The sequence below is a fragment of the Thamnophis elegans genome, chromosome 7, assembly GCF_009769535.1.
Source record: "Thamnophis elegans isolate rThaEle1 chromosome 7, rThaEle1.pri, whole genome shotgun sequence".
NCBI lineage: Eukaryota > Metazoa > Chordata > Lepidosauria > Squamata > Colubridae > Thamnophis > Thamnophis elegans.
The window spans coordinates 21,330,281-21,347,944 of NC_045547.1; the positions used below are offsets into that span (position 1 = coordinate 21,330,281).

Genomic DNA, 17,664 nt, shown 5'->3' on the forward strand with positions numbered 1-17,664 from the left:
AAAAAAGTGTGTGAAATTTTGCTACTGAATTTTTAGTCTCAATTGTGTCACCATGTTTCAAGCTGTTAGGGTCCTTTTGGGGAGGGGGAGTTGTTTCAGGATAGGAATGGAAAAAGGTGATCTCCCCAAGGTCCCTATTCCATGCTATTCTTTTTTTAAAAAACCCTATAAGCAAGCAAAGTCAACTAAAGGATGATTTTGATCAGATGAGGGGCTTGGGTTTGGCTCACGTCTCAACAGTTGTATCTTCTGTGCCAAGGCCTTTCCCTAAAGGCTATTTGCAAGGAGGGGGGAACTAGTTAAAGATGCCCTTTATAGCAGTGGTGGGATTCATTTTTTTTTTTACTACCGGTTCTGTGGATGTGGCTTGGTGGGCATGGCAGGGCATACAGATGCTGTAAAATCTCCATTCCCTCCCCACTCCAGGAGAAGGTTCCTACAAAATCCTCATTCCCTCCCCATCAGCTGGGGCTCGGGAGGCAGAGAATAGATGGGGACGGGGTCAGTCAGAGGTGGTATTTGCCGGTTCTCCAAACTACTCAAAATTTCCGCTACCGATTCTGCAGAATTGGTCATAACTTGCTGAATACCACCTCTGCTTTATATATATTTTTCAGCTCAATGGTTAGTACAATGTTAGTCCTGGGAGGAGCAGTGCATGAGTTTTTGAATTACACCGCGGATATGAACTCTCTTGGTTTTGATAGAAGGAACAATGTGATCTTGGATGTGCAAAGTTTTGCCTGTCTTCGTTTTTACCTGCCTTCCTGGTGAGTTCAGGAAGAGCATTTTCGTGGCATCCGCAGGAAACGTTGGAATTCTTTTTGCCAGATCCTATTTGCACAAACCAACTGCGACAATTCACTTTCTTCAATTTATGATCTTAATATTTGTTCCTGTGCTCACGTTTAGGAAAACATGGTCAGGTTGCACACATCCCCCCCCCCCCAGCATTATACCATGGCATAATTAATTCACTGTAGACTGAACTAGATAGGCCTCCATCTAATCAAATACAGCTTTGAAACGCAGCTTTCATCTTGAATGCAACAATTGAAAAGCATTCATAAGAGCAGGTTGCCTAGTGATGATTTATGTGGTTCAAATTCCTTTAACTTGAAAAGCCTTCCTTGGACAAAGCTTGGGAGATGGAGTCAGACTGGAGCCTTCTTTTCACTGTTTTGTGCCCATTGTACATTGGGCTGCGCAGTGGGGGGGGGTCTTTCCCTCTGATTTAATGTTTGCATCTTTTTGCAAACACTGGAATTCTGCCACACCAACTTGAAGCTTCCTATTATACACTGATTTGCCTATATAAGCATAGTTCTGTTTTGCCTACGTAAGCATAGGCCTTTAGAGAATGAATTTGATGTTTATATACAGATAACAGCTAATGAATGGCTGATGTTCCCTCTACTGTACAGAATTAAAGGTGTATTTCGGTTTAAATACTGATTACATAGCTTAGGTAGAAATTACTATTTAATACAGAATGTACAAGATGCCCTCTCTTGCCTATGATATCAAGTTCTTCATTTTTCCAGCCTTTCATTTAATAGCATTTAATAGTTCTAGGACATTTTGCTACTGAGCCATTTTGAAAAACAAACATTTGGGTCATAACCACTCTTGAGTACCCATTTTACATTATAATCCATGTGTATTTCCTAGCACTGGACAGTTCACACACACACAGATTGACAAAATTATCAAGTGAATTTATTGATCCATCCTTAAAACCACACATGTTGTTTGATGTGACTTGCAGGGAGCGTAAAAGCTTAACTCATTTTCACCCATGGAAATCAAAGGCAAACAAAGCTGTAAGTCACTACAGTGACTCATTGCTAGCTGTGAAAAAAATAATTGGTGGATTTGTTTGTAAAATCATATTCACTACGTGGAACAGTGTCATTTGAATATTGTATGTCTGACTCCTTAATCTAAAACGACGAAGGGAATCGGGTACAACCAGAAGAATTATGGATTGCTTAGGAAACTATTTAATATGATACGGTTGCAATGGCTTCTACCTATCTTTTTTTAAAAAGTTGCTGCTTCTCTCTCAAAAGTGGAATTAGCATAGCAGAAATAAAACGTCTACAATTAGCAATTCTGTGAGTGAATTCCTGCACTATTCAGAAGTATACCGTTGGTGACCTAGGACGGAAAATAAAGAGTTGCCGGTCCTTTCCCTAGTAGTTAAAATGCTCAAAGAAATGCCAGTGCAATCTTCCAACATTATTTTGCTAACAATTTGATTTGGGTGCTTTCTTTGTTGACTGATTGGGTAGTTTTTAGGGGGTGGGGAAATGGGTGCCTTAACCTTGCAGACCTTTCTGGCACACCCTTTAAAAATGCTAACCTTCCCCCCTTCTTATTGGGGGGTGGTTTAAGGAATTAAGTGGGTGCCTTAAGTCTCTGCAAAGCTTAAACAACAAAAGAGCAATGACATATCGCTGGCCATCATTTTCATCATGCCACCATTAGTTTAAGAAGGTTCCAAAACATCTCCACCATTAACTGTGTAAATTAAGATTTGGTTTAGGCACCATCCAATTCCCCCCCCCTTTTAAAAAAGAAAAATAACTTTTGGGGTATTGGTGAGTGGATCACTTCCTGCTTCTATGAGAGATACATATATAACTTGTTGCATAATAACTGTAATATTCCTCATCTGTTTTCAATTAACTCTAGTGTATAAACTTTGTTTTGAAAACATGTTATGAATGAATATGACTTGATTGGCAGCTAGGATCTCTTCATTAACTTGTGACTAAGCACTTTTCTTTAAAAGATACCAGTGGCTTCTTTCAGTAAGAGAGAAAGCGCTACCTTTCTGGATTTCATTGCTAATGTAGAACCCCAAAAGGACTTGTGTACAGATATAATGGTCTTTTTTTTTACTGTATTAAAACTCACTTTTAACACAGGTATCATTTGTACTGGCTGATTATTTGATACAGCTTGATGGCCATGTGAAAATTCATTAACTCAATATTTGTTCTCCCTCTTTGCCCCTTGTGTTTAAGAGTATAATTGTCGTCTCCATAGCAGTTATATTCACAGGTGTTTTCTTTTATGGACAACACACCGATTTATAGAGTTGTGCAAGAACCTCAAACTCAAAACAAATTAACCTAGAATAGTCCATCAATACAGTCCAAACATGCACTGTTTTAATACTGTAGAATAAAACCTGTATTTTCTTTTTGTGTTGTACCCTTGGAAGCAATGAAAAGTCAAAGTTATCCCCTTTCAACCTTTTTTCATCATTATCTACAAATGGAGGTTGTGCGATATTCCATGTTGAGTATTATGTATTGTCTTAGCTGGAAAAAAAAAAGGCAGGACAGTTGTTTTCATATTTACTTTAAAAATAGCAAACAAAGCAAGAATTCAGCATGTATTTTTCAACGCCAGCTCTGAGTCAAAGAGGCAATATTTAGTAATGGGTTCACATCAGTCCAGCTCATGAACGACTTCAAAGCAGAAATACACTTTTCCAGCTACCAATTTATATCTTTTTAATGTTCATGTAGATATATATTTTATATATATATTTTAAATATATATTTGGCCCTGTCTTTAAAGCTCAGCAGATGAATAAAGCAACATGTTTAGTATTTGGTAACTTGAAGACTGAATAGCAAAGTAACTATGATGCACGCACGCTGTGCGTTATTTTGTATTTGGCAATCTGTCTATAAAAGAAAGCATAAAAGATAGAACATATGGGTGACACCACATTACAACCCACCGTCTCAAAACAAACCATTAAAAGTGGAAAATAAACTTCCCCAACAGGTAAACAGGAAGATTATTCCCTCAACTAGCTCCACCCAGTGACAACAGGAAAATCACCAGTTATTAACACACCGAGTGTCTCTGGCTGGCTTGAGGTATTTAAAAACAAAATAGTTGTGTGGCCTGTAAAGAAACCCAAAACATGAAGTAAACTGCTTCATTTTGTTCTTTCTTTGATCTTTTTTATATCCTTTCTCTTGTACAGGGGTTAGCAACCCGCGGCTCTGGAGCTGCAGCTCCCTGTCACCAGTTGGAACCACAATTTTGAGAGGAGCTTCCGGTTTGGGGAGGGGGGGGGAAGCAGGGCGCGCCAGGAGGAGACTCTATGGCAAGGGGTGGATTTTCTGGTCAGCTCCATAATTGATAGTGCTTTCGGTTAGGACAGGTAGAGGAAAAAGGAGGTTGTGCTATGAAGAGACTCTATGGTGGGGGAACCAGACTTCTAGTTGGCAGAGGAAAAAGGACAGCATGCTAGGAAGAGACTCTATGGTGGGGAAACTGGATTTCCGGTCGGCTCCAGAATTGAACTAGGGAATTCTGGTTAGGATCTTTGTGGCTCTGAGTGTTTAAGGTTACCGACCTCTGCTCCTGTAGAATAAGAGTAGGATAATATGTGCTTAATACCAGACAAGCTGCCAGTCAAGCTGCAGTATTCTGGTCTAATGGTTCACTGATCAGTGATGACATTTTAGATACTTTTCTCGGAGACATCTGTTAATTTTTAATCACTTTTTAAAACATAAGTGTAACACTGATGGACTGCCCATACCTCAAGTATTGAAGTGGGAAAAGAAGCAAAATGAGGGAAAGCAGGAGCATGTTCAATGATCTGAAGTACATATGTACTAGGTGTACAAATGGAAGTTTATGCCCAAAGTGTTTTAACTAGAAAACACTTGCCACAGAGATATTTGGGAAGTCGTCTTGTTGTGAAATAACTGGAACCGGACAAGAAGAAAAACGAAATATTTCCATCTTAGTTCTTCTTCCTCAATTTCTGACTTACGTAAGTTTGAAAGGCTTTCACCATAACTGAAGGAACGATGTGCAGCCTTCAGATGCAGTTCTTTAAACAGGATTGGGGCAGTCATCCAAGTCAACCCTTTGATTACACCTTGAACCAGCTGCTTTGATTATGATATGCCTTGAAGCATGTCTACTTTTTTCCCGGCATCGCAGAAGAAATGGAGTTTCCTGGGCAACAGCTTCACCTCCACTGTCATTGCTTCATGCTCTTCATTGTCTATAGCTAAAGAGCCTTCTGTATCCTGCAGAGACGGAAAGATCAAGAGAGTTTTGCACAACAGGGCAACAAAGCAGACATCCTTCCTAGAGCTACATCTGGACAGTGGTTCTCCTTAGAATTCTGCAGCACCAGGCCATGCAGCGAAGATCCGACATTCATATCCCAAATGTGGTAATGTTCCCAATTATAGCTCAGTGGTATTGCTGCAGAACTAACAGATTAACAGAGTTGGAAGGGACCTTAACCAACCCCCTCCTGCTTGAGCAGGAGACCCTACAGCATTTCTGACAAATGACAGTCCAATCTCTTCTTGAAAGTCTCAAATGATGAAGCCCCCGCAACGTCCAAAGGCAAAAACTGATCCATTGGTTGATTGTTCTCACTGTCAGAAAGTTCCTCCTTATTTCTAGGTTGAATCTCTCCCTGGTCAGTTTCCATCTATTATTCCTTGTCCGGCCTTCAGGTGCTTTGGAAAATAGCTTGACCCCCTCGTCTCTGTAATAGCCCCTCAAATATTGGAACACTGCTATCATGTCTCCCCTGGTCCTTCTCTTCACTAGACTAGCAATGCCTAGTTCCTGTAAATGTTCTTCATATGTTTTAGTCTCCAGTCCTCTAAGCATCCTGGTTGCTCTTCTCTGCACTTTTTCTAGAGTCTCAACATCTTTTTTATAATGTGACCAAAATTGGATGCAGTACTCTGGGTATGGTCTTACTAGGGCTTTATAGAGTGGTATTAGTACCTCACTTGATCTTGATTGTATCCCTCTGTTAATGCACACTCCTGGCTCATATTTAGCTGGTTGTCCACTAAGACTCCAAGATCCCTCTCACAGTCACTGCTATTAAGCCTGGTTTCACCCAGTTTATATGTGTACTTTTGATTTTTCTTAGCTATAAAACTAAACTAAACATTTTGTTAGGTTTTCCAGCCAATAGGTATCTGGGTTTGTGTTTCACTGTACACTGCTTTTTTTCTTAATCATGGTGTGTTGAGTAAGCCAAAATTTGGCTGGGTTTACATGACATTCTATGCCAAAACCCAAATACTTTTCATTTGGACTTTTATGTGATACAACACCCAGCCAGTGAGACAAAAAAAATATTTTATGCAAGGATGATAATTGTCCAATATATCTGTGGTATGTTGGCGCAGTGGCTAAATGCAGTACTGCAGTCTAACTCTGCCAACTGCCAGGAGTTTGACCCTCAACCGGCTCGAGATTGACTCTGCCTTTCATCCTTCTGCGGTTAGTAAAACGTGGACCTACATTGTTGGGGGCAATATGCTGACTTTGTAAACTGCTTAGAGAGGGCTGTAAAGCACTGTGAAGTGGTATGTAAGTCTAAGTGGTATTGCTATTGCTATATCTGAGCCTAAATCTTTGTGCCTACATATAACCTAATGGAAAACTCTTGCTAATACAATTGTCTACTTAAAGATCCTTGAAAACTATCCTTACTATCTTGCATATATAGAGATCAAGGTAAAAGGATCAAATTGGAGGTAGAGTCCACCTGCATTATATTATACACATGTAGATACTGTACATGAAAATGTAGTTAACCAATAGCAAGGATATCAATGGTGGCCAATCAGACTATGTCAGTCCATAGAGACAGGAGAATCTGCATCAAAGCTCACTTAAGCAAAACTCATCTCTTTACATCTTTACAGGTGGGAATAGAATAAAACCAGCTCAGTGTGCATCACAGCATTTGATTTCTCACCTCTGGAAGTTGCAAAACACATTTGCTAGCCTGAAGACATTGACTTCCTTCAGGACACAAGTGGGGATCCTTCATCTTTTGGCTTCTGTGCAAAACAAGATAAGAGGAACACAGGAAAATATTTACGCATATCATTTAAAGTATGAGCCCCCCCCCCCAAAAAAGGGGGCGCTGGAAGCAAATAGTCAATAATAGCAGCCCTTCTAAGATCAAATAAAGTTAACAATTTTACATTACACTCCAAAACTGTGTAACGTTTTTATATGACCCATTCTTTCAAAGACTTGAAGCACTATGTTCATACATTTCTAAGAGACAAATTACTTCTAGGGAATTTCATGCGTGTAAACTTTGAACCTAATCTGTGCGATCCAAGAACAGTACTTGAACTATATAAATACCACTAACTCTTGGTTATTATTTTTTTGTAGTGCATTCTTGTCCAGTAAATAAATTAGTCCTGGGAATTGCTAGAACTGGTGCATGATGAGACTTGGGGTATCTGCATGCGAACTTACACTGACGTTTCAGTCCAATGTATTAGCATTTAAAGAATTCTGCCCTTTAAATGAGCTGAACCTTACAGTTCAAATGCAGAGTTCATCTATCCCTTAAAATTAAAAAAACTGGGGCCAAAAATTCTTTTCCTCAGACATAGATGCAAATATCCCAACTGAACACAATCAGGAAGTTGCAGCTTTAAATAGTTAGGAAGAAAACATACACAGGAAAGTATGTTTGTTATTTCTAATTAGGGTTTTGTAAAAGAACGTTTTGCATGTAAAAATGCAAAGAGAAAAATAGGAACCACTTTTAGTGGGAAGGTAACAATGTTCCGTGCGTCACATGCCGGCCATATGACCTTGGAGACGTCTTTGGACGGCGCTGGCTCTTCGGCTTTAAAACGGAGATGAGCACAACCACCTAGAGTCGGGAACGACTAGCACATATGTGCGAGGGGAACCTTTACCTTTAGAAGTTTTGTATATTGTTAGTTGTAATGATTCCCCATGGTTACATAAAATCATAATTTATGAAATTTTAAATTATCGTCTGAAATATTACTGAAGATTTCCAGATTTAGAAGCTCAGAGTTGCCTAGTTAAAGGCACCAGCAATTGTGTTTATATATAGAAGTGTGTTAACAATACACACTTGTAGCAATATCTATCTTATCTGAAAAAAATCTACATAAAGCAGCTTTCAGCCTTTTTTTAGTCGTGTTTACATTTCAGAATTGTACCTACCTTGTTGCTCTACTGCTGAATATTTTTAATGAGAAGGTTCTGGATAATCAAGGCAAAACATTGACTTCCACTTTATTCTTACCCACAGTTTACCATGTGATTTGTATTCAAAGATACCGTCTTACATTACTGTAGGAACGCATACAAAAATAAAATAGCTTCTTATATAAAATGTTTGCCTAAGCACTACATTTTCATGATGTTAATTTGGCTGATGTTGGTTCTAGCTTGACCTTTTTCTGTCTTTGCTTAATTGCTTCTATGTGTGAGCGCCCCATTCAGCCTCATTACCTGCTCAGACAGCTGGTGAACCAGCTGTGATGCAACTCAACCCATCAAGGCTACATGAACAGATTAAAAAAAGGGGGCTCCCATAGGGGAAACTCTCACACACTCACTTGACTCCACACTTCAAAACTGTCCTTGCTAAAGAAGGCTCTTCAGAAGGGGGTTTGGTGGGGATAACATTCTTGGAACTAGAAGGCAAGGCAAGGAAGTCCACCACCATGAGTCCCATATTTGGACCCCATTTCTGTAAGAACTAGGAAGAGCAGACAATTATGAAATTATAGTGTTGCCTCAAAGGCCTCTACTGGCTTTTGTTTTGTTTGTTGCTTATCTCTAATTTTATTGTTCTACCCTAGAAGATGTTGCTTATCTCTAATTCTATTGTTCTACTCTAGAAATAAGAACATTTCTGGAATCCCTGCCATGTCAAAGGATTCCACCTAAAAGAAATGATACCTAGAGGAGGAGTAACCAACCTTTCGGACCTCCGGGACCACTAAATTCATAATTTTAAATCCTGTGGACTGCTAATATGATTTTTTAAGAAAGATAAATAGCATTATTGCAATATAAAAATGCAAATATTTTTTCTGAGGACCACCAAAATTTTCTCACGGACCACCAATGGTCCATGGACATAGGTGACCACTGACCTAGAACTTCTGGGGAAGATGTGCTATAAATCTAACAAAGAATAAAGAAATCTGTTACTGCCCTGAATTTTGGCATGATAGAAAACTCCAAAATCTTTTCTTTAGTTTTAATCACTTTTTGATATAAAAATGTCTTATTAATGTTCACAGAGCAAATAAATAAATGAAATTTATGGCTATGATAAGGTGCGTAAGAAAGGTTTCTCTAATACTCACCCTCTTTTTACATAGTCTCCCCTACTGATTTCATCTAGTTCAATACAAATATTCATGAAGTCTTCTTCACGCTGAAACAAGTATTTCCAAAAGAGAGATGTCAGTACTAACATCCCAGCATCTCACAAATATTCCAGGCATATTTGTGAAAAAATATTTGCTTTCTCCTTTGAGAAAGTAGTCTAACATTTACTCATGTATGGATTAAAAAGACAGAGTCAGCTACTAAACACAGCCGAAACTGTGGAAGGAATTTAAATAAACTGGTTAAAGAGAAAAGTGATTGTCTAAAATCAAGAAAGAAGAAAGCAAATAAGCATAGTGCACAAAATTGTCTGCTACAACGTCTTATCTGTCAACGACTACTTCCGATTCAACCTCAATAATACACGGGCAAACAATCGATACAAACTCAAGCTAAACCATTCCAAACTCGATTGCAGAAAATACGACTTCAGCAACAGAGTCTTCAATCCCTGGAATTCTCTACCTGACTCCATTATTACATCCTCAAACCCCAACAGCTTTGACCTTAAACTGTCTACCGTGGACCTCACCCCATTCCTAAGAGGTCCATAAAGGGGGCGTGCATAAGCGCGCAAGCGTGCCTACCGTCCCTGTCCTACTGTCCCCATTTATTTGTACTCATTTCCCGTGTTCATGTCCATGTTTATACTTATACCTGCTATCCTGTACATGTTTGACTAAATAAATAAATACATCTGAGCAAACCATTGAATTTGAAGAGAGGCAAAGCCATGAAGACAAAGCTCTCAGAAATGAACTTAACCAAAAATTTCAGAAAGATGTTAGAAGATACAAGAAGCAGCATTACAGCAACATCTATAAAGACATGAAAAATGAGAACAAGGAAACTTTTCCAAACAATCTCAAAATTAAGGACAAGGTTCCAATCTTGAACTGGTGCGCCAAAAACGCCCCAAACTCAAATCAGAGAAGATTTTTTTAAAAAGTATAGTAGAAAAGTTTAACATTTAAGATATCTTAGCAGATAGTCCCTATTTTTTTTTAAAAAAAATCTACGCCTAGAAGATGAAATTAGATAAGCACTTATGTTACTAAGTCAGAAGGCTATAGTTATTGATGGAATATTTACAGAAATATGGCAAGCAACAGATAAATCTGTAAAGTTGTAACAAAACTTCCAGCAAATGTGTGGAGCGATATAGTAGGCAACAGACTGCAAGAGAACTTCTATATATACCTGTGATGGCGAACCCATGGCACATGTGCCGGAAGTGGAATGCAAAGCCATCTCTCCAGGCACGCGAGTCGTTGCTCGTTGCTGGTTTGGGATCTGGTGCGCTGGCCAGCTGGTCTTCATGTACATGGGAGCGCCAGAAACCAGAAGAGCGGGTGCCCAGTGCATATGCACATGCTGGGAAGATGATCTTCTGGTTTCTGGTGTGTGCATGCGCACGGGCCACTTGGTCTTCTGGTTTCTGGTGCACTTGCACACATGGAAACCAGCTGGCCGGAGCAGATGCCGTAAACCATACCATCTTCCCTGCATGTGCATGTACACCGGGCGGTTGCTCTTCTGGTTTCCAGCACATGCATATGTGCCCCCATTTTGGCACTCGGTGCTGAAAACATTAGCCAACATTGATGTATACCATATAGTGCCGTGGTGGCACAGTGGTAAGAATGCAGTATTGAGGCTAATTCAACTCACTGCCAGGAGTTCAATCCTGACTGGCTCAAGATTGCCTTAGCCTTCCATCCTTCTGAGGTCGGTGAAATGAGAACCCAGATTGCTGGGGGGAACATGTTAACTCTGTAAACCGCTTAGAGAGGGCTGTGAACCACCATGAAGCAGTATATAAGTCTAAATGCTCTTGTTATCAAAGAAAGATGACATAACAAAGTATGCAAGCTGTTGTACAACAGCCTTAATTTCACATGCTAACAAAATAATACTTGAATAACAACAAAACGACAACAACAAACAGAGGTTAGAGCCCTACATGGAAAGAGTGATGCCAGATATTCGAATTGCTTTAGAAAAGATCAAGAACATAAGATATTATTGCTGGTGAATGCTGGATAACTGAGAAAGTCAAAGACTGCCAAAAAGAAATTGTTCTGTGCTTCATTGATGATAGAAAGGCTTTTTATTGTGTCAATTATGTCAAACTGTAAGATGCACTTAGAAAAATAGGGATCCCTGAACATCTTATTTGAAAACTATACACAGGTCAGGAAGACAAAGTCCAGATAGAACATGACAAAATAGAATGGCTTCACATTTGCAAAGGAATGAAATAAGACGGTATACACTCCCTCTTTTTATTCAATCTATATAAAGAATATAAATAAGGGGCAGCTGGATAGAAAGAAGACGGATGTGGTTTTAAGGCTGAAGATAATCTGCACGATGCAAAATTTGATAGCTGAAAATGCGAATGAACCCCGAGCTCCGATAGCAAGAGATCTGAGTGAAAAGGGAGCAGAGTAGGAAAAAAAATCATTCTTGGATAACCATAAAGAAAATCAAAGTAAGACAACAGATTCAGCAAGTAGGTTTAAAAATGGCAATGGAGACACTGAAGTGGTAGATAATTTCTGCCTTTAAGGTTTGATTATCAATAGTAAAGGAATTAGCAGTTAAGAAACATACCACAAACTAGCACCAAACTGTCAAATTGGGGAAAGGTTATTAAGGGGGAGGTGGGGAGGTTGAACTTCTATTGTCTTACTTTAAGATTGAGATTCCTGTTCTGAGTAGTGATGCAGAATTCAAGGGCAGACAGTGGAATTTCATTCCAGGCCTCTGGGGTCTCCTCCTTTGGGATTTCTGCAGTCCAAGAGAGAAAAGAAAATTAAGTAGCAAGTTAGACAATGCACCATTTTATTTGGTTTGGTTTTTTTGTTGCCCTTTTAGTATTTATTATGTGTCTGTCATCTGCACCCCTATAACTGTCTTGTTTGGTTCTGCAACCCAACAAGACAGACGTCGACTTCAGAGGATAATTAGAACTACAGAAAAAACAGTTACTATCAACCTGCTTTCCATTGAGAACCTGTACGAGTCAAAAAGAGGGCCATGAAAATATTTACAGACCCCTCACATCCTGGACATAAATTGTTCCAATTCCTACCTTCAAAAAGACGCTATAGAGCACTGAACATAACAACTAGACACAAGGACAGTTTCCCCCCGAATGCCATCACTCTGCTTAACAACTAATTCCCACAACACTGTCATATTATCTACTAAGACTGTATTAATATTACTATTAATCTTCTCATCATTCCTATCACCCATCTCCTCCCACTTATGACTGTAACTTTATTGCTTGAATCCTTACGATTTATACTGATTGTTTCCTGGTATGATTTGATTGCTTATTTGTACCCTATGACTATGATTTGTGATGTACCTTATGATTTGTGATGAATGCATCTTTTATATACACTGAGAGCATATGTACCAAAGACAAATTCCTTGTGTGTCCAATCACACTTGGCCAATAAAGAATTCTATTCTATTCTGTTCTGTTCTGTTCTATTCTATTCTATTCCATTCCATTCCACCCTACTTTACCCTATCCTACTCTATTTTTTTTATTATTCGTTGTAGGGCTATTCTATACCAAGGGGTCTTCAACCTTGGCAACTTTAAGCCTGGAGGACTTCAACTCCTTAAAGTTGCCAAGGTTGGAGACTCCTGCTCTAGATGCCTTTCAATAATAAAAAGGAAGAAAAATGCAAGGCACGTAAACAGAAGTAAAATAACAGAACAATAAAATAAAGAATGATAAAGAAACACAACAGAAGAATATATCAATATGATACACCAAAAAACATGGATGGGTGAAGACCAGAGAGCAAGGAGGGAAGAATCTGCTCTCAATCTAGCAGACCCCTGCAGTATGGAACTCTCCCCACGTGGTCCCTCATGCCAACTGGTAGGGCCAGGACGTCACTTTGTGCATATTTTGCTTACCTTTGGGAGAGGGTGTCCAATAATATGCAAGTCTCTTATAAAGCCTAATGTACAAAGGAGGTCGAGATGTCTTCTGCTCTGGCTCCTCAGGTGGCCTCGGAATGGGGCCCAAATAGGTAAGGGAAGCTAGATGTTTCTGAGGCCACTCCTTGGAGTTTGGCAAAAAGGAAGAAAAGCAACAGAGTATGAAAATGTGTGTGTGTATTCCATATACTTAAAACCAGAAATATTTCAATTGCATATCATACAAGAAAAATGTAATATAGGGAATATGTGCTTAATACTATGTGTGCTAGAATTGTATTTGCACAACACTGGAAGAGCATAGAGATCCCTACAGAAGAGGATGTAATAAAAATACTAGAATGTGCAGAAATGGACAGATTAACACTTAAAATTAAAGACAGGGAAGACACTGAATATTTCTAAATATGGGATTTGTTTTATCCATGGTTATCGACCAGAAACAGAAGTTAGATTTAAAAAACAAAATATAAGAGAATGACTAACTTTGTAAAAATGGTTTACTAAATGGATAAGTAAGCACTATTGTCACATGTTTATTATCAATGTTTTGATGAGATATCGTTGTTGCTATATGATGACTACTGTTATGAATGCTATTGTTATGATGATGATGATGATGATTACTCAAAATAACTATACCCAGACAACACAGTTTATATAGACCTTGAAATTTTTGCTTTCTATAAATATTTTTTTTTTTAAAAAATGAAAATATATGTGTATTCCAATGCAGACTGAAAAAACTGATGGCCACAAAACAGATGCAAAGAAGTGATAGCAAGGTAGGAAATCACAGATAGGAAAAAGGCTACTTTCTCCATTCAATTATTCCACTAGCTGCACTCCATTTTCTATACAGAGCTGTGGTGGTTAGAGCTAGAATGAATGAAGTACTGCAGGCTAACTCTGCCAACTGCCAGCAGTTCGATCCTTAACTGGATCGAGGTTGACTCAGCCTTCCATCCTTTTGAGGTGGGTAAAATGAGGACCCAGATTGTTGGGGGCAATAGGCTGAGTCTGTAAACTGCTTAGAGAGAGCTGTAAAGCACTACGAATGGAGTATATAAGTCTAAGTGCTGTTGCTATCACTATTCTCATTTAGGGAATAAGGTCTTGAGATAATAAGTAGGGAAGGAAACATTAACCATCCCATTTTCTGTTTCTGCCCTTCCCAGCTATTTGCAACTGAATTATTCAGGTCATTTCCTGCTGAATGCATAGGTCAATCATAAGCCCTATCATATTTCACAGGGAAGAACATGCCAGAGAAAGCAGGATATGAAACAGCAAAAGTTACATAGAAGTTCAAACAGTAAAATTATCTGTGTGACTATGTCTGCCTTTTTAATAAACTACATGTACTCATCAGTGGTGGGTTCCGGCTCCCGCTGCAATCAGTATGCTACGCAGAGGGCTGGGCATGAGCACTGCGCATGCATGCACACGCCACTGCCCTGTGACACCCAGCTGCTCGACGGAGCTCGTGCAGGCGCCGCACAGTGTGCGCGCATGCGCAATAGGCCTGGTTGCTTCAAGAACAGGTAAGGAATGTGGGCAGGTGGGCCAAACGAGCCACCATAACAGTACAGTGGCCGCTGCCGAGGTGGCACAGTGATTAGGGTGCAGTACTGCAGGCCACTTCAGCTGACTGTTATCTGCAGTTCAGCGGTTCTAATCTCACCAGCTCAAGGTTGACTCAGCCTTCCATCCTTCCGAGGTGGGTGAAATGAGGACCCAGACTGTGGGGGCGATATGCTGACTCTGTAAACCGCTTAGAGAGGGCTGAAAGCCCTATGAAGCGGTATATAAGTCTAACTGCTATTGCTATATTGCTACTATCGGCATGTCTGTACTGGGCCGTACCACCCGGAATCCACCACTGGTACTGATTAAAGCATGGAACCTAGATTAAAAAAAAATACATGGCCTAAAGCAGCAATGTTTCATCTCAGAATTTCCGAGTAAGAAATAGTGGCATGCAGAAACTGAATTTACTCTCCTGTTTCAATAAATGAAAGGATTTAAAGATTACACCAGTTTTAATACTGATCATAAAATCATAGAATGTAAGTATCGAAAAGTCCCTTAGAGATTATCCCTAATGTAGCATCCCTCACAGATGTCCACTCTGCCTCCCCTTAAACACCTTCACTGCTGGAGAATCCAGTACTGTTTCATTGTTAAAAAGCTCTTTCCATTTAGAAAAATTTCCTGATATTCAACTGATGTCTACTTTCTCATAATTGAATCCCGCTGCTCCTTGCCCACTCTTCTGGGATAATTCTAAATAAGTCCTTTCCCTCTCCAAATGGAGTCCTTATGATTGTTGAAAATAGCCATTCACCTTTCCCTGCAATCTTCTCTTCTCTGGCTAAACAGGTTTCCAAGCTTTCCTCTTAATTTTTTCTCTCTCTTTTAGGCTCCTTATCATACTCCAATCCAATGTCCTATCTAAAATGAGACAGCCAGAATTGGATGCAATATTTTACGTGTATCAAAGAAGAACGGAGAACAGGGGCTTCTCCCCTCCATCCTATGCACATGTATTTTATTTTTCCTATCCAAATGGAGGGCTTTGCATTTGTCCCTGTTGAAATTCAACTTGTTGGTTTTTGCTTGATGTTCTGTCTTGTCAAGTTCCTCGTGAATCTTGCTACTAACTAATCCTTATCTTTGTTTTATGTGCAAATTTGATAATTGTGTTTTCTAATCCCTCTTCCAAATAATATATAAACACACCGTATTTTTTGGAGTATAAGATGCAACAAAAGTAGGGCAAAAATGAGCAAAAAGGATATGGATAGTCTTTAGGTAGCTTATAGCGTGCTTCTGGGGAGTGGGGGGGGAGGGACTTTTTTTGCTCATTTCTGCCCTCCCCAGCCCCTAGGAGCTCTCTGAAAACCTTCTAAAAGCTATGCATGGCCATTTTGGTGATGGGGCGGAGTTTCAGGAGACAAAAATACTATATTCAGTGTATAAGACGCACCGGCCAAAATGGGGCGTAGGAGACCGTGGGACACCCCCCACACACCCCGTTTTGGCTGGCAAAGTGCTGCAGGAGGCCATCCAGGGTGAAAATGGGCTGTGGGGAGCCCCCCCTGAGGTTCCCCCACACCCTATTTTGGCTGCCAGAGGCACTGCGGGTCGGTCCTTTGCTGTTTCCAAATGGCCACACGGGCCAGATTTAAGCATCCCTTGAGTTTGACACCCCTGTCCTACACCATCGTAATCTAACCAAGCCTTTTCCACCTTCTGCTCCCTGTCCATCATTTCAAACCAATACAATGACTACTAATTACAGATATTGTTTGTTGTTGAAGATGAGGAAGGGCAGTGAACGAAGCGAGTGAGTATCGGTTGAGGATGGAGATGATCTCCATCAGGTCTTTGAAACATGTGCATTATTCACGTTGCAGCATTTCAAAAATGGGAATGTTTTATTATTTGTTAAGAAATCAGTAGAGGGGCCTTAACAGAAAAAAAAGTGTCTCCTTTACATTATAATCGTTCAATATTTGAGAACTTTAAAACTATGGCAATTAACCCTTCTGCTCAATTTGTGACTGGCTAGCTGTAAGAGGTGGATTATCATCAGTCCTCTACGCTCTATTTATAGGCACCACTTACGTGAACTGAATAGGGTGAATCATTAGCATAACAAAAACCCCAAGAGAGAACCGCACTACAGGAAGACAGCAGAGTACAGTAGATTTTAATGGATCTCTCTGCATCCCAGCATCCCTTTGCTGATTTCTCTTTGCTTATTTTATTCACAGTGCAGCAATATATATATATATGTATGTGTATATGTATGTATGTTTACGGTTTACGGTTTATTAGGATTTGTATGCCACCCACTCTCGAGAGACTCAGGGCGGCTTACAGATAAAAACAGGGAGGGGGAACATATACAAAATTAAAAAGAACAGACATTAAAATTGTACAACATTCATATAGCTTAGGATGGGGCTGGATAAACCAACAGCCCCAGGCCTGCCGGAACAGCCAGGTCTTAATCGCTTTGCGGAAGGCCGGAAGAGTAGTAAGGGTCCAGATCTCCACGGGGAGATCGTTCCATAGGGCCGGAGCAGCTACAGAGAAGGCCCTCCCCCGGGGAGTCGCCAGCCGACATTGACCGGCAGATGGAATCCAAAAGAGGCCTAATCTGTGTGATACACACACACACACACACACACACACACACACACACACACACACACACGAGCCACATTCTATGATTTTGTTTTATAAAAGGTCGTTTCTGCCACCACCTGCTTGGCAAAATATACATCAAATGACTTCACATCAGTTCCATCTTGGGTAGCAGCTTTGGATCTGTTTAAAGTACCTAAAATTATATTGTCACAAACAGTCCAAGCCCAAGGATTGCATAGCAGGCACAAATATAAGAAGCTACCTTCTAACAAGTAGAGTAACAAGTAAGATTATGGATAACTAAGTCTCAGGACTGTTATCAAT

At 39.9% G+C, this 17,664-nt stretch overlaps 1 protein-coding gene across 3 annotated transcripts in view; it reads right to left on the reverse strand.

The window, feature by feature from the left end:
• Positions 1–4,465: 4,465 nt before the first annotated feature.
• AGK (acylglycerol kinase) overlaps positions 4,466–17,664 on the reverse strand; it is a 48,234-nt gene continuing 35,035 nt past the window's right edge. For all 3 annotated transcript variants that reach the window (XM_032221302.1, XM_032221303.1, XM_032221304.1), the window contains exons 12-16: positions 13,159–13,306; positions 11,909–12,006; positions 9,189–9,259; positions 6,785–6,869; positions 4,466–5,075 (exon numbers count right to left, since the gene is read on the reverse strand). In XM_032221302.1, coding sequence (XP_032077193.1) covers positions 4,941–5,075; positions 6,785–6,869; positions 9,189–9,259; positions 11,909–12,006; positions 13,159–13,306 — 537 coding nt within the window. In that variant the 3' untranslated portion in view covers positions 4,466–4,940. The remainder of the gene's footprint in view (positions 5,076–6,784; positions 6,870–9,188; positions 9,260–11,908; positions 12,007–13,158; positions 13,307–17,664) is intronic.